This window comes from Arachis ipaensis, chromosome B8 (genome assembly GCF_059453495.1).
Source record: "Arachis ipaensis isolate K30076 ecotype BB chromosome B8, ASM5945349v1, whole genome shotgun sequence".
NCBI lineage: Eukaryota > Viridiplantae > Streptophyta > Magnoliopsida > Fabales > Fabaceae > Arachis > Arachis ipaensis.
Window position 1 is genome coordinate 27,688,704 of NC_142443.1, and position 21,555 is coordinate 27,710,258.

Consider the following 21,555-nt stretch of genomic DNA (forward strand, 5'->3'; position numbering starts at 1 on the left):
ATCGTGGCTTCTCCTTGCTCCGTGGCTCCTTGCGCGGGATCGTCGTCACCGTAGTAGCGTCGTCTCCGTCGTGTGCGTCCTCAACTCGGCCGGAGTCGTGTGCGTCCTCAACTCGGCCGGAGTAGTTGGTTGTCTCTGTCTTCTGCTTCCTCTGCTATGTTGGACAGGTTGGTGCTCTCCGTCTAATCGAGACGAAATTTTTTAAATTTGAGCATGACTCTTGAGAAAGGATGAGAGTATGAGTATCCATCATTGATAATTTAACCAACCGTTCTAGTATACATGACCTGGTTCTGTTTAGTTCTGATTTGGCTTCCCCATTACTAGCACTGCCTTCACAGTGTTGAAATAAAGATCCAAAGGTTTCTGGCTTTCTGCTGTTATTCACAGTCCCAAATTGCTTGTGGTTTCTGTTAATATGTTGAGTTTGTTGAGTATGAATCTGGTTGTTGAATTTTTTGAATTTTTTTTGAATTTGTTTAATTATTTAGTATGGGGTTGTTTAGGTTAATTTCTTGAAGTTCTGAATTTGTTGAGTATGAATTTGGTTGCTGAGTTTCATGAAATTTTTTATTTTGCTGAATTCTATAATATTTTTGAATATGTTTAATATTTGAGTAGAAATCTGTTTAGGTTAATATCTTGAATAGCTGAATGTGTCGAGTGTGAACCTGTTTGTTGGTTCTTTTGGATTTCTTGACTTTGTTGAGTTTTTTTACTATGAATCTGTCTAACTTAGTTTATTGAATTTCTTATATTTGTTGAGTATGAATGTGTGTGTTGAATTTCTTGAATTGGTTGAACATTTGGTGGTTGGCAGCATCGTGGCAAATGATGAGTAGTGACGCTAGAGTTGTTGAGTAATTGAGTTTGTGTGATGGGTATCATTTCAGGTAAGGGAGTGCCAGTGGAGGATGACATCGAGTAGCAGCAAGGCGGAAGACCCGTGGAAATGGAACGTGGCGATGGTCGAGATGTTTTCGCAGGCGCAAACCGATTATGCAGACGAGGGGGTATGTATGCGATTTTATCTAGTTCGCCAAGAATGAATAGGATTGGTGGTGAGGTATTGAGGTGTGAGAATACAGTTGTGAGCAACATGTAAAGATTTATTGTTAACTAGGTTGTTTAATGAGGCATTGCCGCTGTGTAGGTAGTGGGAAGGTAACATAGCTGTAGGTGTTTTTATTTTTGTGGCTCATAGATGGACAACGTGAGGGTGCTTGTTGGTTGAAATGTGCCATGACAAATTTTTTGGTATTAAAGAATGGTTTAGGGACACTGAGGAGTGGTTATGACTGGGTTAATTATGTTGCAGGTGAAGTTGTTAAGTTTGTAGGCAAGTTATTTCATCCTAATTCATTTTATAATTTTCATTTCTCGTGAAACCAATCTTTTATTAAGAAGTTCAAAATCCAGAAGAACTAAATTTACGGTGGTTAGCGAATTGAGCCATCATTATTGTGGGTGATATGCCTTTGGAGAAAAAAGATGCAGGAAAGTAAGTAAACATGGAAAGACATTTATAGAAGATGGAAACGAAAAGAGAGAAAAGAATGAGTGAATGTGTTGATTCCCTGTGAGTTTGATCGACTCTTCTCCTATCGCCACTAAGTTAATTTAAATGAATGCTTAGGCTTCTCCTATCGCCACCAAGTTAATTTAAATGAATGCTTAGGCTTTTTAGTTGGGTTCTTGAGTTAGACTCGTGAGTTTCGATTAGTTAATTATTTTTGCCGAGAAGATATTATTAAAGTTAGAATCACACCTTTTTTATAATGTAAAAATTAAGAAAATTATAAACTAGAATTTCTCTGAAACTCTTGTAATTAGGCAAAAAAATGAATCATGATTAATTAGTTAAGATTTTACACTAAATGTCAGATTAAGAGTTAATATTTAGTCTGATGATGTGATTTAATTCAATATGTCTGGGTTTTGATCTTTTTAAAGAACATTTAGTTTGAAAGAAATCGAGAATTATGACTTGAGTTTTGTTAATAACTCCTGTAAATTATAGAAAAATATATTTCATTATAACTAATTTGTAATTTATTTCATTAGTAATTGTAGGAGTTGTCAGAGAGCGTAAGTTACCGGTAATTGTTAATAATTTGTGATTTATTTTATTCAATAATTGTTAGACATGTTTGAGAGAGTAACTTGCCTTCAGTGTTTTAGAAGATGAGCATAATGTGTAATTCTATGTCAGTGAATTATGGATTTTGTACATTAAAAAATTAAAAAGAATGAGTGTTATGTGTTGTGTATCTATGAATTATAAATTTTTTTGCTTATATCCTACATCAAAGTCATGTAAAAAAGAATGACTATAAGACGTGAAATAATTGAGAGCATTAATAAATAAACGGGTCTCTTGTTAACTTTGTGTGGTGTACAATTTATGAATTTAACTAAATTAATATTCATGGACGAGTAAAGCTGAATCACATTTGCAATCTGTGGAGTGTGTGGATAAAATAGACTATGCTGAGAGTTGCAACCAAGAAATAGGAGTCGTTTATCAATTGTTAAGTGGTTTTTTGTCGACATACAACTATTTTACTCGGCTTCATTTGATGGACCTTTGTACAGGAGCTCCACCAAAATCTTTGCCAAGTTTGTGATGTATGTTTGGTTTTGCCATCATGGTCTTGTTGACCTTTTTGCAGGAAGCCTTGTTTGACCTGGGCACTGACCGTGAAGTTGTGGTTGGAGATTTGGACTGCAATAATGAGGGGGCGTCGGTTGGATATGTAGATATGGGTGGGCTTAGATCGGAAGACGTTCTTCTAATGGAATTTAACACGCCTGAGGAGGCAAGAGGTTTCTATAATAACTATAGCCGCATTAAGGGGTTTGCAACAAGACAAGGAAAGAAGGTAAGAAATATTGTCGGAGACATTGTGAGGTATACTTTTGTCTGCAACAGAGAGGGGTTCAGAGAGAAGAAATGGTTGGAGAAGACTGATAGAAAGAGGGAGCATAAAGTGGTAACTCGCTGTGGTTGTGTGGCCGAGATGAGGATTAAGAGGAAAGACGGTTGCGGAAAGTGGTATGTCTCGCGATTTACCGATGAGCACAATCATGAGCTTCTGCCGGGAAAGTTTGTTGATTTCTTGAGATCACACAGGAAAATTTCAGAGGTTGAGATTGCTCATTTAACCAGCATGCGGGATATAGGAATTAGCATTCCGAAGATCTATGAATCGTTTGCAGCCCAGCTTTGTGGCTTCAACATGGTCACGTTTACGAAGCAAGATATGTATAACGAGGTGAGGAGACAAAGAGCATTGCAGGATGGAGATGTAAATGCGGCCATTCGGTTCCTAGATGGTGTTGGTCGTGTTGATGGGAAGATGTTTTGGAGGCATAGATTGGGTCCTGGACAACACTTGTGCGACTTGTTTTGGAGTGATGGGCGCAGTCAGTATGATTATGGGGTATTTGGTGATGTGCTGGCATTCGATGCGACCTACGGGAGGAACAAATATAATCTACCCGTAGTGGTATTTTCCGGGGTTAACCATCACAACCAGACGTGCGTATTTGCCACGGCTTTAGTGTCATGCGAGTCACAGGAATCTTATGTTTGGGTGCTTGAACAATTTTTGGAGTGCATGGGGGGTGTAGCACCTAAGTCGGTAATCACCGACGGGGATCCAGCAATGCGCATAGCTATTCAAAGGATTTTTCCTACTGCTCATCACCGGTTGTGCGCGTGGCATCTTCTTCGGAATGCGACGTCAAATATTTGTGACCCACGATTCACGCAACTTTTTAAGCATTGCATGTTGGCAGACATCGAGATAGACGAATTTGAGGTGATGTGGGAGGCAATGGTTGAGGAGTGTGGCGTGAGGGAGGTTGAATGGGTACAGGAGTTGTATAGGAAGAAGTATTCATGGGCAACTGCTTATATTAGAGGAAGATTCTTTGCGGGGATTAGAACAACTTCTCGGTGCGAGTCTTTGCATGCCAAACTGGGACGGTTTGTGGAAAGCAGGTATGGCGTGATTGAATTTGTGACGAACTTCCAGAGGTGTGTGGATTTTCTTAGAGACAATGAGGATGAGATGGAATTCCGTTCGTGCTACGGGACTCCGGTCTTGCAAACTCAGTTCATAGAGTTAGAGAAGTTTGGTGCGACACGATTCACGCGGGAGATGTTTTGGAGATATCGTGAGTCGCTAAATCGGTGTGTGCGGGTGAGGATAAACGCTTGTGTTGAGATAGAAGGTGGCCAAACTTTCACTGTCCAGAAGTACCGCAAACCAGGAATGACATGGCAGGTTAAGCACGAGAATACAACGAACACCTTCACGTGCTCCTGTCTGAGAATGGAGTCCTTTGGGCTCCCATGTGTACATATACTAGCTGTTCTGGTGCAGCTTGATGCTGTCGTTATTCCTGATACCCTCGTGCTGCGACGGTGGTCGAAGACAGCAAAGATCGACATGGATCTGGAGAAGTTCCGGTGTCCGTCTGGGGAACCGTCGACAATTTACCGTACTAGGTTGGGTGCATTCTCACAATTGTGTAAGAGGCTCGGAAGGGTTGCTTGCATGAGCGATGAGGACTTCAAGGACATTTCGCAGAAGGTTGTGAACGACACGTTATCTTTGGAAATGAAGTATGGACTTCGAGTGGACAATCCCGTGTCAAATGAACCGCAACGAGGAGGAGTTAAGGATCCAGTTCGTGTGAGAACCAAAGGGACTGGACGTGGCAATCAAGCGTCTCCATCAACCGGTAGGAAGCGACGGAAATGCAGCAGCTGCGGAGGATTGGGCCATCGAAGGACTAGGTGCCCAGGTGTGGGTGCATCAGGGACAACCGGCGTTGAACTTCATGAAGTGGCAGGCACTAGCGCCCAACCGGTTCCGGTAAGACCATTTAATTGTATTATTTTTTCAGGTAAGACCAATTAATTGTATCATGTTATGGTTAGCACTAGCGGGTAAGCATTGAGTTGCAACTTTGGGAATGTGTTGTTTCCATTTTGGCAATAGGTATTGTTAGCGATAGTATGATGTGTCTCTGGGTAGTCGGCTAGTTTACATTGTGATGTGCGTTGGTTGAAACATCAACGTCGTGAGTCCATGTATACATGTTTTTGTTGATGTTGCAGGCAGATGATCCGCCGGAGCAGAGAAGGTCAGGAAAAAGGACATGCAACCTTTCGGAAACCTATCCCAGGTACTTCTGATTTTGAGCAATTACAAAGTTCGCAAGCCAGTGGTGATAGTCAGGAGGGATGTATGGTTCTTCAGGAGTAGATGATAGATAGAAGTGTGTAGTTAATTTGATCCCAAATGAAGTTATGAATCACATTATGGACTGTTAGTATGTGCCGAAGCTATGAAACACGTTATGAGTTGTTATGTCATGTTTTTGGAAATTTGCTAAAACGTGCTTGAGGAATACCAATATGTATGTCACACACATGGACTTTGATAGAGGGTACTTGGAGGGTGTCTCGTAATGTGTGGTGGCTTTTTCCAATCTTTTGGAATTTTGGTTTAATTTTCTGGAACTTAAGGGGGTGGCAGTAGGATGATGACTATGGTTGAATGACGATATTATCGTTACGTGACTCTGTGTGTTGCCTGTTTGAAGAATTTTAAAGTTGTTAAGTTTATTGTGGTTTTCTCAGCTCCCATGATGAAGACACCAACCCATTGATTAATATTTATGACTGCTTGGTGGACAGCAACAGGAAGAAAAACAAAATTGTAAAAGAATGAAAATGAAGAAAATAAGGGTTAAGAGAAGCTCTGATTCGTGCAATTTTAACTATGTTAGACATTATTGTGACATGTGCATGTGTGACATGATATATACATGTTCATATCTTTTTTATATTCGAGTTAATTATATGAATGATAAGGGGGAAAAATTTTGCAATTAAGGGACAAAATATGAGAAAATAAAAATCAACATATTTCGGATGGATAGGGATGTGACATATAACAATGCCATGTTATAGACAAGTAAAATGTACATACATGAGGAACTTACAGTTCATTCTCGTGATAAGAAAATTAAATAATTTTTTAATTCTGTCGACCTAAAAGAAAAGACAAAAAAAAGAATTCACAAAAATGTTGGAGCAATTGTATATGAGTAGGATTGTTAGAAAGGGAACACTCTAAAAGGATAACTAAACCAGAAATTTTTACTCTAAAATGCCTTCATCTTTTTTCCACCTCAGAAGGAGATATTGTCTCTTCTATCATCTAATTAGGTAACATGGCAAGAAATAGGCTTTTTAACATAAATAAGTAACTAAAATATATTAATTTCCATATGTGGCATGTACAGAAAACTTTACCAAAGTGTTAGTCATCATCTCAAGAGGAGTACTTCTAGTGGGGCTACCAAATTTAGTTGTTTTATGTGTAAAATATATTTTTTAATATTTTAAAATATAAAATTCTATTTCTATCAAATGCATGCTTTTTGATTACTTAATTTTTTATTAAGTTACTAATTATTTTATATGATATGAAATATGAAATAAATTATAATTTTAAAATAATTAATTATATTCATATATATCAACCATTAAAAAATAAGAGTAATAAACTAAGCTGTTATTTACCATAACTGTTTATATTCATGGAGTACGTACTCAATACTAAATAAAAAAATTGAAGAAGTATGCTTATTCAATCCTAAGTTTTAGCGTTATAAATTTTACAACTAAATTGACTATATTTTTATTAGTTCTTTTTTGACTGACTTAGATTTTTTTTTGTTAAACTTGGGAGAGTCTATGTTTCTTTATACCTATATAAAACAATTCTGTTATTAATTTATTTAAACTAATTAACAAAATTTTCAATAAAGTTGACAACATTAAATATTTTATTATTCACATATCTAAAAAGATGTTTATGTAAATTCGTTAAAAATTAAAATTTTTTTTCATAAACATCTTAACATCAAAATAAATTTCACAGTGATAAAAAAATACTACTAAACATATTTATGGTTAATAACAGATTAATTAGTATTCTTATCTTTTAATGGTTGGACAGTGGTCTATATAAATACAATTAATTATTTTAAAATAGTGATGCATTTCACGTTTAAGATTATATATAAATTGTTAACTTCATAAAAAATTAGATAACTAAAAATGTATATTTATTAATCAACCTTGACGATGGTGTTAATGTAACACATGTATTTCTTCGGTTTTCTGAAACATGTATTTTTTTTTGGGTTTGTCATTTTAATTTTTATCGGATTTAATATATGGGTATATTTTGCATAAATTACTATTCGAGTAAGGAATTCGCGCTCCTCCAAATTGGGTCAACCATTTACAATGAAAAGTGGCAAAATATGTTGGTAAATTAAACAGCCTTAGATCATGAGTATATGTTACGTGAGCATGGGCATCGTTAGTTAAGTTAGATATGCACAGGAATAATTCAAGAAACACAGAGTTCTACTAAATTCAAAGACCAATGCTTGCATTCATTCACATTGAGACAATCCATACAAAAGGTGATTGTGGATTGTGTGCTCCTGCTCACAAGCGAGACCACGCTTTTCCACAAAACACAACAGGATTTAAACTTGTTCCTAATTACGTTAACAAGGCATTCATATTATAACACACGTGGCATCGGAGCCACTTCCACGGTCTCGGACACAAGTTGCCGAGGATAACACATACAAAAGGAAGGAAAAGTAACATAACTTCGCATGGCTTCCGAACACGGGAAGATGTATGCCATGGCAAAAAGATAGAGACTTAAGTGGCAACGGCGCAAGCTAGGCAACAGTGCGAAGAACTTCGCGCCACGCCATTTCACTGTTGACTTTGACTTCCAGCTTGTTCTGATTGGTTTCTGAATTCACAATGTTTGTTGCAGTCCTCATTCTAACTTTGCCTTCGTTAAGCTAATCACATGAAAGGGAGTGTTAGTGTTAGATAATGTAGTGGTGGCTGATGGGTCAACATGTTAAACTATAAGAAGATGACAGAAGTTTGCAAAATAATGGCATTTATACCTTCTTCGGAAGTAAGGCAGGGTTGAAGTTGCCATCATGTTGTAGCCAATACAAGCACCAAATTGGAGTATCATCATCCCTTATAGTGAAAGGAGATATTTCCCAGAAGAAAATGTCAAGCATTTGGCTAGTAAAGCAAAGTGAAAATAAAATTAACTTTGGGGGTTTATCGGAGAAAAGTTTCCTTACCTGTCTGGACGGAATGGAACTGTGGGTGGGTATTCTATGGCCCCCCAAGTAGTAGGATCCGGAGAGATCACATGGAAACTTGGCAAGTTCCTATCAAGTCTAAATATCTGGCCAAGCACGACAAGCTGCAAGAAGGCAAGAGACATATGAATACCAAAATGATCAACTAAGTTACCAACAGTAATGAAATGCGTTGCAGCTAAGCAATGGTTTTCCAGGCAGACAACAATAACTCACTATAGTCCTCATGTTCCGCTCCCTTCTGGTTTTGTTCTCATCGGTCCTGCAAATGTCAAGCGCTAACACCTTACCTTTTTTAACATCCAGAACCATCATGTACCAGCTATGAGAAGGCTCCAATATCGGCACGAACACCTGTGAAGTACAAAGTGAAGTCACTTTAGTTAATCCTCCTGCCAATTAAAATATAGTCATTACATTGTCATTAAATATCCCAAAACAAGTAACTACTTACATGCTCCAGTTCATTTGTTTCTGGCATCCATCGGCCCAGATAAGTCTGAAGGATTGCCTCTACGGGTTTCAGTTGGAGGATATGGTCCGCAAATGAGGAAGGCAAGAATCAATCACGCACAGGCTTGGTTCGATGTGCTCTAAGTGAGGCAAGCCATGCGATGGTGTTCACTATCTGGTATGCCAAAAAAAGTATTTGCGTTATGCGTGTAGAACGGAATGGTGATATGTCGGGACTCCAACAAAAATTGTACGATTGGAGAAAACTTACATCTGTGTGAGGAACGTATCTAGGGCATAGAGACAAAAACATCCCTCGAGGCATCTGTAATTCGAGGCACTTGTACAACATCTCTCTGACCAGTAAACAACTAAAGTTGTCACAACCCATGGAACCCCCATACTGTACCAAAGCATTCTACAGTTACAAAGCATCCAAAACTTACTCGTAATCTTCTTTTGACTTAGGCTTTTTGAATATGTAGGCAGCCATGACGGTCTCATCGTATGAGAGTGACATGCTGATCGTCGGTCGAAACTCCATCTCGTACCCCTACACATGAAGTTGGCATGTTAATGCACCGATTAGTTTCTTAAACCATGCATGAAACAACATTAGTTAGTTACATTTAGAAAATGAACTTGCCAGCGGGATTAGCATCGTTGGGGACTCCATGTTTCTTGTCAGTGTGTTCCGCGACCATGGCCTGGGTATAGGCTTGAAAGCCCCACTTCCAAGAGTTGCAGTTGCTGCAGGGGTTGTCTGTGGGATATTGCATGTCACCGGCGAAGGGATCCTGCTCAGAATATCACATGTCTCCATCTTTGGGATCTTAGACGGTCCTTGCGGAGCTAGTTCTGAGCTAAACAAGTTAGCTACTTGACTTGTGGTGTCCACTTGGGAGACAGTTGGTAGATGTGCCATGACCTATTAATACAAAGACTCTTGAGCATGCAATTTGTATAGTATACTGTGCATAACATTGCTATAAGTTGGACAAAGTCAGGAATACCTTGTCCCTGTGTGTGTGGGCAGGAGCAATTGTGATTGGGGCCTGGTTGACTTCCACTTTAGGCATGCCAACGGACCAATAAGGAAACCCTCCACTTTGCAAAGAAACAACAGTGCGCGGGCCACGTGGCCTAGGAGTAGAGAGGGACTCGTCAATGATGACATCATCGTCATGGCCAGGAGAATTTGGGACTATTACGTCTAACAGGCCACAGACTTTGGAATCAAGCTGACCTTTACCCTTTTCGGTATGGCTAATCAGGTGGGTATAGCCTCCACGTTCGCCCCCTACATCTGGTCTGGGAGGAGAGAAGCCAAGGTTTGCGGCAAGCCTCAGCGGTCCAGAAAGATCTGCAGCCGTGCTACTGACATTGCTATGCCCGGCCGGAATAGAAAACGATGTTGGCGTCCATACCCCACTGCTGCATCCTGCCTTGGCGGTGAGAATCTGCTTCAGATCCCCCAACGCTGATTGAGTACGCTCTACTCGCCTGGCAATGTCAATTAACCTCCTATCACCTTCGACGATCGTGGCTTCCACTCGCTGCAATAACCCACAACGTAACAGTAAGACAATCGTTAGTAGTTATCACAAACAATATTTATTTTTCCATTAAATGCTGCAACAAGGCAAACATTTGTCCTTGGTACTATTGTTGGGTACGCCTTTCTATCCTTCAATGTTTTACTTGTATTAAAAGAGTTATAATGAGCATGCATGACTTGGTTGGGTACATTATATAGGATTTTTACATTTTCAGTATGATTCCAGAAAGAGGAACACCTCATGAACTGTAGTTGCAACAGAAAAGATCCTTCTATGTAAAACAAAAATATTTAGCTGGGTTATGCCAGTCCCAGCCACACTACATGCTTAGCTGAAGATACAGTACACGCATCGGATGAAAGATTTGGGAAGGGGGTTGCAACTTGCCTGCACGATATTAAATATGCGCTTCACCAGGGTGTTCTCTCCCTCCACGAATCCCTCCGGGTCGACCTCCACCGTGACAGAAGGCGCAACGGCCTGGTAAACGACGAAACCAACACTCTCGATTAGATAGTAAACAGATGCTATGTGAATATAAAACTAAGTCGTTCGATTACTTACGACATCAATAGACAGACCCAAGTTCAAGTTGGTGTCATTGGCCACCACCACAGAGCTTTCTAATGGCGTCATATGCAACGACGGTTCGACCCTGCATGATGAAAAAAAAAAAGTTATCGCCGGAAACCCATCACTCATCTCCAAACATTTAAATGGCACTTTGAAATCAACTGCAAGAAAATTTTTTGGACATTCTCCAAAGTAAATACTTACCCATCCTCCTCAGTAGGCCCCTTGGATTCAATTAACGTCCCCCCTGGTCCGTCATTGAAGCACGCCTTCAAGAAATTTATGCTGCAAGTAAACACCCAAGTGTTCAGGATTTTTATGAAAGGAGAATGATTGTACGACTAGGTGGATTGTGATCCAAAGTGATTTGGGAATGACCTTATATATAGCTGGTGTGGAGAGAGAACGAGAACCTGATAAAGACTTCCCAGTGCATTCCCAACTATCTTCCCACGTGCCAATTTGCAAATAACCCCAACCGTAGAACATCCTACTCTTTCCATTTGTATAGTCGGACCCCTTGCTTGGCTTCACCGACTAGAATATTGTTAAAAAATTAAATTTGCTTCTCAATTTGCAACCGCATGCCACGTTACCGAAGTCGAATGACTCCATCGCTACTGTGTAACACTTATGGATCAACCTAAAACACTTGATCAATTGGGCCGAAAAAAAAAGTTATCTCCACCATAGGCGCAATTTACAAGTTTGGCCTGCACTCTGAACCATCACATCAACCAATGTACTCAGTGGTAATCATTATTTAGGCACAGAAGCCAGACAAACCTGATCGACAATGAGGATCACCTCTGCAACTTCGCCTGCCATATTTCTTCCAGAGAACTCTGTACTTTCGGCATGAAGGTACCGAGGCAAAGTCGACGTGGAATGATCGAGCGCCCCATTTTCAGGAGACGACAATCCATTGCAAATAAGGGCTGTACTTGGATTCTTATTTCCACAACATAGTGCAAAAAGCAACAGTTTCCGTAGCTGGCCATTACATCGAAGGGGACATGGAAACCTGCAGAATGGGCTCTTCTATATTTTCACTGGAACCAGAGGCATCCAAACGTGTTCAGAAGAGTTCATGGTGAGAAGATCTGTTGCAGAAATTGTTCGTGTGCCCATTGCCATGCACCCGCAAAGTAAATTCCCTCACACTCACCGAAGGGTATACGCGTGTAAGGGTTAGAGTTTCGCCAATGGCCAAATGAAACATCAATTGGAAAAATACCTATTTAGCTGAATACATAAATTTGTATGCTAAGGACAAAATTGTATTTAGATTAACCAAAAATACCAACTATATTACACATGTTTGGGTGCCATTATTTTGGTAAACAAAAATTTTTTTCAATGAAAAAGATTTTTTTTATTTTTTAACGTGTTTGGCAAATTTCTAGTAGTAAAAGTAAAAGTACTAATAAAATAAAAAATCTTTTTTGAGAAGCTGTAATTTATATTTTTTTTAAAAGATCTTTTTCCTTTAAAAAAAAGATATTTTTCATGTAATAAATAAACAAAAAATTACTTTTATATTGTTATACCCAAACATAATTGATAGATAAGAAGACCTTTTTACATGTCATATCCAAACATAGTGCATGTTTGGGTGCCATTATTTTGTTAAAAAAAGATCTTTTTTCAATGAAAAAAAGATCTTTTTTTAATTTTTAGCGTGTTTGGCAAATTTCTAGTAGTAAAAGTAAAAGCACTAGTAAAATAAAAAAAATATCTTTTTTGAGAAGCTGTAATTTACATCTTTTTTTAAAAGATCTTTTTTCTTTAAAAAAAGATGTTTTTCATGTAATAAATAAACAAAAAAGTACTTTTATATTGTTATACCCAAACATAATTGATAGATAAAAAGATCTTTTTGTATAAGATATCCAAACATAAAATTACTTTTACTTCTCCATAAAATCTTTTAAAAAAAGATAACTCGAAAAAAGATCTTTTCTTAGAAGCTCACCCAAACAAGCCCATACAATTACTTTTATTTCTCTATAAGATCTTTTAAAAAAAGATAACTCGAAAAAAAATCTTCTCTTAAAAGCTCACCCAAACAAGCCCATAATGTGTGTGGACTGTAAATCGTCAAAATGTTTTTGTGAAAAATAGTATTTTACGATATCGTTTTTGGGTTTAAGTTAGTGTGTGCCAACAGAAGCTATGTCTTGCCTACTCTATAGAAACATTTATTTTGATAAGGTAAATATTGATTCAAAAACTTTAGTTAACAATACTTTTTGCTACATACTCACTAACCGCATCGAATTATTATATAGAATTTTTTGGCATGCTTATTTTTTGTAACGTTTATTTGTTAAATGTTTTTTGTATATTACATTTTTGGTACTCTTAATACTCTTTTGTATTATGCAAAACTTTGTTACTGTTATTATAATTTATGGACAGTTTTTTGATTTAGTTTATTTTACATAACGAGATGAAAAAATAATGTTAAAAAAATTTAATAATACATTTAATGCACACAAATTTTAAGTATAAAAATGAGTTTTTGGTGCCTGCTTCATTGTAAATGATTTTTTTTTTTTATTTGAAAACAGGTTTAATATTGTATGTTGTTGGTAGGCTACGTACTCTTTTTTGGCATGTTACTAATGTATGTTTTCCTGCCATGCACGGAGTAATGTATACAATTATATGAAATATTTTTATTATATTTTAAATGAGAAATATATAGAGTACTTATTATTATAAATATTTTACAATTTAAAAATATTAAAAATAATTAATATTTATTTTAATTAATTTAGATTGGTTGAATGGTTAACTCATTTGTCTGCTTAAGCAAGTTTTTAGTTTTTGAATCTCACTCGTAATAAATAGAGGATCAATATGTGGTTGATTAATCCTGGACTTGTCGAGCTACGAAATCTGTAGGCCGTAGTTGTATGTGTCTTTAAAATGGATTATTTTTTTGTTAATAGCAATACTTATGGACTTTTGTCTTGGTTGAAATTTACTGACGACAATTTAATTAGTTGGTATCGTTTTCATTCGTAAAGTCAAAACAACATGATCAACGTTATAAGTTGTCGCCAATGAGTTATAGCTCAAATGGCATAGTCTCTCCATAGTCAATTAAGAGGTTGCGGGTTCGAGTCTCATATCTTTGGTTAGAAAAAAAAAAAGTGGTAACTTGTTAAAACTTCAAATTTTACGAACCGATTTTTAAATTTTCAAATTCATAAACTTCTGTAATTACAAAAGTTATTAGAGTTAGTGTGAGGAGAAGCCAATAGTAACTTTTATTTTTTTTTTTTTGTGACTAAACATAACACAAAGAAAAAAGACCTAAGAAAAAGAGTAGTACTCCTCTCTAATAATAATGTCTAAATTATTAGGAGGCAGTAACCACTCTAGATACACCTGCTTGTTTAAAACAGCAGTCTTAGCCATTAAATCAGCCGCTCTGTTTGTTGTTCGCTGGATGAGCACTAAAGTAGCTGTCCAATTGCGCTGGAGCATCTCTTTGATTTTGTCAAGCAGATCAGAGTCATTCATAATCATGCTGGTTGTGCCTCATGAAACAAGAAGAAACGCATCAAGATTATCAGTTTCACATATGACCTCTTTGCACTCGCAATCCCAAGCCATAACAAGCCCTATCCAAATAGCATGAAGCTCACAACAAAGAACACTAAAAAGAGGTATACTGGCAGAACAACCTTTTATCCAAATTCCCATGCTGTTTCTAATAATACATCCAAAGCCAGCTAATTGCTCATTTTCAAAAACGCTTGCATCGCAGTTCACTTTACAGACATTCATTGGAGGTGGTTCCCAGTTATATTTCAAAGAAGAAGGAATAATATGTTTTTGGTTGATAACAACATTAGAGAAATCTCGAGCAGCATGTTTAACTAAGTGAACAATTTTCTCCTTACTCCATGGATCATCTTGGTGGAAGATGTCATTGTTCCTATCCCTCCAAATCCACCAAAAGGCCGCTGCAAAGAGAAACTCATTTTTGTTGAGGTTAGAACGAATCCAAGACACAAAATCCAAACTAGAGTCCTCAGCGGTCATTCCCAAATTTAAGCTAATCCAAATCTGACGAGCTTTTTGGCAAGTCCTAAAGCAGTGGTTAATATCCTCTAGAGCAAGATAACATCTCTGACAAAAATCAGAAGTAGAAATACCTCTTTGAAACCGGTAACTAGCTGTGGGAACTCCGTTGTTGAGGCAAAGCCAGAGCAGACACTTTATCTTCTCCAGTATTCTCAAGCGCCAAAGCCAAAGCCAATTTTCATTTTCATTCCACCCAAATTTCTTCTTCAATAGCCATTCATACCCGCTTTTAGTCGAGTAGGTGAGAGTATTTGAGTTTGTCCAAAACCAACCTGATTTATCTCCTGCCTGCTTGATAGGATCAAAGAGCATCAAATCAAGTTTAACTTCTTCTGGAATCATTGTGCAAAGAATATCCCACCGCCAATGCCCATGGTGCCAGACATCTTCTAACTTCAAGTGAGAATCAGAAATGTGCACAAAAGGAACCAAAGGATCTAGCGTTCCACATGGTCGCCAAGCATGATACCAAAAGGATTGAGACATCCTGCCTGTACACCAATCAAAACCATCACGAAGCTTTTCTATTGTCTTATAAATCGCTCGCCAAGTGCTTGAAACATTATTAGAAAATTTGGGTGAAAAGTAAGAACTCCCAGATAAATATTTTGCCAACATAATTCTTACCCAAAGCTTATCTTTATTATGCAATAATTGCCAAACAAGCTTTCCGAGTAAAGCAAAATTTACACATTGAGTATCTCTAATTCCCAAGCCTCCATATTTTCTTGGAGTGACAACTTTGCTCCACTTGACCAAATTTAAGCAACGCTCCCCCACCTTTCCCTTCCACAAGAATTGTCTAAGCACAGAATCAATCTTTTGACAAACCGAAGTAGGAAAAAGAGTCACTTGCATCTGATAAATAGGAAGAGAAGAAGCAACAGATTTAATTAAGCAAAGCCTGTCTGCTCTGTTAAGGAGCCGACCTTTCCAACTAGCCAGCCTATTCTTGATCTTCTCTAAAGAGTCCGAAAAAATAGATCTAGCAGCTCGAGGATGATTAAGGTTCACCCCCAAGTATTTGCCTAGGTCACTAGTAACTTTTATTATTTAGTATATAATTTACTCTATTGGAAAATAATTTAATATTTTCCAAATTTATGGATACATTTTTTACTAACTTCTTACACCATTTTATTTGACAATACTTACCGTTATAAAAAATGGCAAATGATCATAATTTTCCACAATATATACATGATGTCCAAAGTAATTTCTTTCGTTGAAATTAATTCTGGTTAGTGAGATAAAATTTGACATATTTCTTATTTTCTTAATCAAAGTTAAATATAAATTTAGAATTGAGTAATGACTCATTTTTTTTATTACAATAAAAAATAACTTGGTTAAATGTAAATTATTTAGCATTTAATAATTTCTATCAGTTCAATTTTAATTACCAAAAATTCTATTAAATATTAAGAATAAACTTAATAATCAGTAATATGTATATTATATTCGTACGTAAATAATAATATCCAATGTATTAATTATTTGTTTTTTTGATAGATTTATTGTATAATCTACAGAGGATTCATTTATTATCGAAAATTTTGTTCATAAATTTTGTACTATGTAAAAATAGTGATCTTATTTCTTATTTTTATTTAAACAGTTTTTCATAATTTTTTAAATAGATGATTAACTTAATCGATAAACTTTACTATTGCCTTTATACTAGAAAAATATCAGTTTAAACTACTTACATACTTTTCACTACTTACTAATGAATGAATAAATAAATATTTGCACTATGATACATATGATCGTAGATAATGACTTAAGTTACGTATTCTGTACGTTCAATAATATTTTGTATGTATATTTATTAAATATAAGATAAAGAAAATTGTTCAACAAATTACGTAAACAGGCATGAGAGAAAAAAAATTTAATATATCATATATAATAATTCTTGATATGTATAGTGTCCCGTATATTGTAAAATGATCTACTTTAATTATGTGAGTTACTACCGTTTTCTTTAATGTTTCGTCACAAAAAAAATAATATCTAAAACTTAAAAAGAAATAATTAAATTTTTTTAATTTGAATTAAAAAAATGTCATGTAAATATATTCAACTTTTACATATCCTAAGGCAGAAGTTAAAGGTAACTTATTTCCTCTTGCATGCATGGTGTGTTATTCTCCTATTGACCAAGTCTCTGCCACTCCAATTTGGGATAGGTGGAGAAAGTTACTTCTGTTAACAATTGCTGCAAATCAATGGCCAAGATTGTTTCTTGAGGACCAAGTAGCTATTCTCAAGGATTCAAATCTGGGTTTACCATTGAAATAGTTTTTCTTTGCTTCCCTGAGGCTTTTGGTCAAGCAAGAGTATGTCAGACTCAAATTTCTAATTCGGGGATTAACTGACAAAAGGTGATGCGATAAGTTGGTAGCACAAAGATCACAGAGTTGACCTAGGAGCCAACAACTCAACAACATACAAGTTTTTTGAAGTTTATGTTCCGATAACAGTTCTTTGAAGAAGTTTAGTAAACTTGGACAGCGTTTCCTACTCAAAGGAGCATTACGCCAGAAAGAGGAACCCAATCAGAGGAAAGCTAATCTTGTATCTTGTACTAATGACGTACCCCTTTCTTAGTTAGGTGAGCACTAACAGTGAAGAGTTAGGTATTAGTATAACCAGGTCAAGTTAGGCTAGAACTTGAGAGTGTAAGGATTCTGCTTCGCATTTGCTTCGTAATGCGACCTCCAAAATATATGACTCCCCATTCGCCGAACTATTTAGACACTGCAAGCTTGTGGACATGGAGGTTGACGAGTTCGAGGCGCAATGGGAGACGATGCTGGATGTGTGAGGGGTTCAGGAAGTCGAACGGGTGAAGGAATTGTGCCGCAAAAAAACCGCATGGGCGGCAACCTGCATCAGATGCCCATTTTTCGCTGGTATAACAACAACGTCCCGTTGTGAATCTCTACATGCCAAGTTGGGTGGGTTTGTGGAGAGTAGATATGAGAAATCCCAATGCCTTGAGTTCTTCCCCCAATTTCATTTTGATTTGATTTAATTTCATAAACTAATCATATTAATAGTTAATTAAGACTTCAAATTAATAATTTTTATTATTATTATTATTATTATTATTATTATTATTATTATTATTATTATTATTATAACACTAATAGTAACTATAACATCTAATAGTAACGAGTACTATTATTTAAATTATCAATAATTTGAATCACCAAAAGAAAATTATCAATAATTTAAACAATACTGTTTAAATTTACAATAGAGTAAAGTATTGTTTTTGTCCCTAACGTTTGGGATAAGTCCTAATTGTGTCCCTAACGTCTAAATCGTCCTATTTGTATTCTTAACGTTTATAAAAGTGATTCAATGTTATCCTACTATCAATTATACTAACAAATCAGATTATATTTTTCAATTATTTTCACTTGGATGTATTCATTCTCAATTAGGTCTCACTTGGATGTGTTCGATTTTAATATTATACCCACTATTTGTGTTTAGATTCAATTATGTCCCTACAAAAGTCAATTATGTAAATGTTGTAGGAATTAGTTTCAACATTTGATGAGCTATTTTTCGGAGTAGATCATCGATTCTATCCCAGACATTTGTATTCTAATTTCAAGAAGACATTTTTATAACTCAAACTAAAGCGCTCATTATGTGTAATTGATGGCAGGATAACATTGAATCACTTTTACAAACGTTAGGGATATAAATAGTACGATTTAAACGTTAGGGATACAAATAGAATTTACCCCAAACGTTGAGAACAAAAACGATACTTTACTCTTTACAATAATAATATTTAATTTATTATACGAAAAATAAATCTACACAACGTGTATTTTCATTTTTAATCAAATGCGCAAAATAATATGTTGCTCATCTATGCAGTTACGATGTTGCTTGACAAATGTTCCCCTCATTTTTCCGGGATTTGGATTCTCTAAGGTTTGAATTTCACTTCAGAAAGTAAAGCGTAATCTCTCACCATTTATTTTATTGGTGGAATCAACAATAAATATGAGAGAAAAACCATTCAAGAGTAGAAGATCACACTTTATCCTCGAAAGTACTAATTTAAAATTTAGAGCATCCAAATTCATTTTTTTTGTACCCCTACATTGTTCTCAAATTATTCCAATCCTGAATTTTTTTTATAAATAATGGAACCCTCTCAGTTGTGCCTCTTGGTCTCCTCCACCATATATATACGGGGTAAATGATTGAAGTATTTGAAACTTAATAAAAAAATGGGTGAAAATAAAATATAGCATCTTATTCAGTGTTATCAAAACCGGACCAGACCTGCCGGTTCAACCAAGAAACTGGTGAACAGATCTTTTACCGGTCCGATCTGATATATGGACCGAATAAGGTATAAACCCGTTGGAAACCAGTTAAATCCGGTGCGAATCGGTGAAAACCGATCGAACTCTGTAAAGTTCGGTCTAACCGTACCGGTTAAGAACTAAATTTTAACAAAATGTTACATATGGGGTTTGAATCCCTCTCCTCTTGAGAAGAGGTGTTATGTATAGCCACCAGGCTGTGATGATGTTCATTATAATTTATACAAATTAGAATATATATATACATATCTTTTATCAAATAACTTACTTCTATACAATTTATTTTAAATTTAGTTATAAATTTACTCATTTTATAATTAATTATATTTTTATTTAATAATAATTATAAACTCATTTATTTTTTCATAATTATATAATATCTATTAGTATTATTTTTTAATAAATATTTATCGTATATAATAATAATAATAATAATAATAATAATAATAATAATAATAATAATAATAATAATAATAATAATATAATAGATATCAAGTAGTTAATAAATGATTATAATTTAAAAATAATAGTTATTTTAATATAAAAATAAAATAAAAATATTTATGATTTAATAAAAATAACAAAATACTTATTATTTCTGGTCCATACTATTTTAAAATAGCTTGATATTCTTAAAATATTAGTACAAATATGTATTTTAAATTATAATTTTAAATTTATGATTATTTTTATTCTTTATTTACATAGTACCTAATCAACCGATTCAACCAGTGACCCACCAGTTAAACCAGTGACCCAGTAACCCAATAACCTGATCGGTTCGATTATCGGTTCGATTCTGACAACTATGATCTTATTTCTCAGCATTTTGTTTCGTATTTTTATTTTTTAATAATATTTAACCTTCTAAGATCTTACAAAAAAAATTAATATGCTAATTGCAACGATCCGTTAAATAATATGTCTATCACCTATCACTCTTAATTGATCATCACAGTTTGTAACACAAAATTTGTTTAATTATCTATTAAATTTTGAAATTTATATTTAATCATCAGCTCATATTCTATTTGGAGGATTCGCAGTTCCGCACAAAGTCGTTCTGGATAAATACATATCTAGAGTAATTAAAAAACGTGTTTGGTTGACTAAAACAAAATTAAAGATACCAACTGTTACGGCCCGGCCCAGGACTCCCGCGGGTCAACCCGACCCGAGCTCCACCCGACCCGGCTACGCACCTTTTGATCGACCCGGACACGCGTCCCGTACGGTTCACCCGCAGCTGTGGGATAGCGTTCTTGAGGATATGGGCCTGCCTTCCAGAGGGCCCACTACTGACGTGTATATAAGGGGAAGACTGGCTCTTCCTCCGAGGTACGTCACATTCTTACACCACCCTTATTCCGCCTGCACGTATTCTGACAAGAGCGTCGGAGTGTCTTTACAGGTGGCACCCCCCTTCTTTCCACACGAAGTGCTCAGGACCTCGCACCTCCCGGGCCGGAAGACCGTGACCAGACGAGCCCCTTCCAACACCCCGAATTCTGACCCGAACGTCCGGTAACCGACCTACCGAACACCAACCATAATAACAATTAAAGATTTAAAGATATATGATAATAATATTTTAAAATAAAATTTTTCAGTTCTCCCTTTTAAAAAATTTAAAATGTAAATTTAAATGTCGACTGAAATAAAAGTTAGTGGGTCTTCTCAATTACAAATTATTCATTATAAAGTTAAAATTTATCATTATAATAATTTGGACTTAAACCGACCACAATTATTCAACTCCATTGATTAAATCAATCAAATTTTGATTCTTTTTATAACAAAACTTTAATTCCCTATCATAAAATGTTAACCATAACTGGTCGTACTAATCCCTCACATCCTAAGTCAGACTAACGCTTACTTTGGTAACATTTTTATTTTTTAAAAATTACTAATAAAAATTATTTTCTTTAAATAAAACTTTTAGAAGTTGAAACATTTATGTTTTTGTAAATCAAATTAAAAATAACTTTTAATAAATACGAGCAACAACAATTACGTTTAGTAAAATAATTTACAAAATTTAAAAATATTATAACAAACATAAATGCATGACTTAAATTTAAAATTAATTCATGTATGAAATCATTTTAGGCTTTAGAATTTTGGTAAGTTCCTCCTTAGATACTTTTAAAACCATCCCCGATTTTCTCTGTGAATTTTTTTTATTTAAATGAGTTTATCAAATTATTGTTGATTATATATTTAAAAATTTAATATTTTAAATTTTACTAAATAATATAGTAATTATT

The 21,555-nt window shown here is 35.5% G+C and overlaps 1 protein-coding gene across 1 annotated transcript; it reads left to right on the forward strand.

Moving 5' to 3' along the window:
* The first annotated feature begins 914 nt into the window (after nucleotides 1-914).
* Nucleotides 915-5,747, forward strand: LOC107613631 (protein FAR1-RELATED SEQUENCE 5-like). The gene is made up of 4 exons (XM_016315722.3): nucleotides 915-1,013; nucleotides 2,673-4,886; nucleotides 5,132-5,199; nucleotides 5,657-5,747. The coding sequence occupies exons 1-4, from the start codon at nucleotides 915-917 to the stop codon at nucleotides 5,745-5,747; spliced, it is 2,472 nt and encodes an 823-aa protein (XP_016171208.2).
* Nucleotides 5,748-21,555: the final 15,808 nt, after the last annotated feature.

Bases quoted from the DNA above. Each gene is read 5' to 3' on its own strand.
- LOC107613631 (XM_016315722.3), top strand. From the start codon at position 915: ATGACATCGAGTAGCAGCAAGGCGGAAGACCCGTGGAAATGGAACGTG. The intron at 1,014-2,672 runs GTATGTATGCGA...ACCTTTTTGCAG, and splicing joins CCGATTATGCAGACGAGGGG to GAAGCCTTGTTTGACCTGGG. The intron at 4,887-5,131 runs GTAAGACCATTT...TTGATGTTGCAG, and splicing joins CTAGCGCCCAACCGGTTCCG to GCAGATGATCCGCCGGAGCA.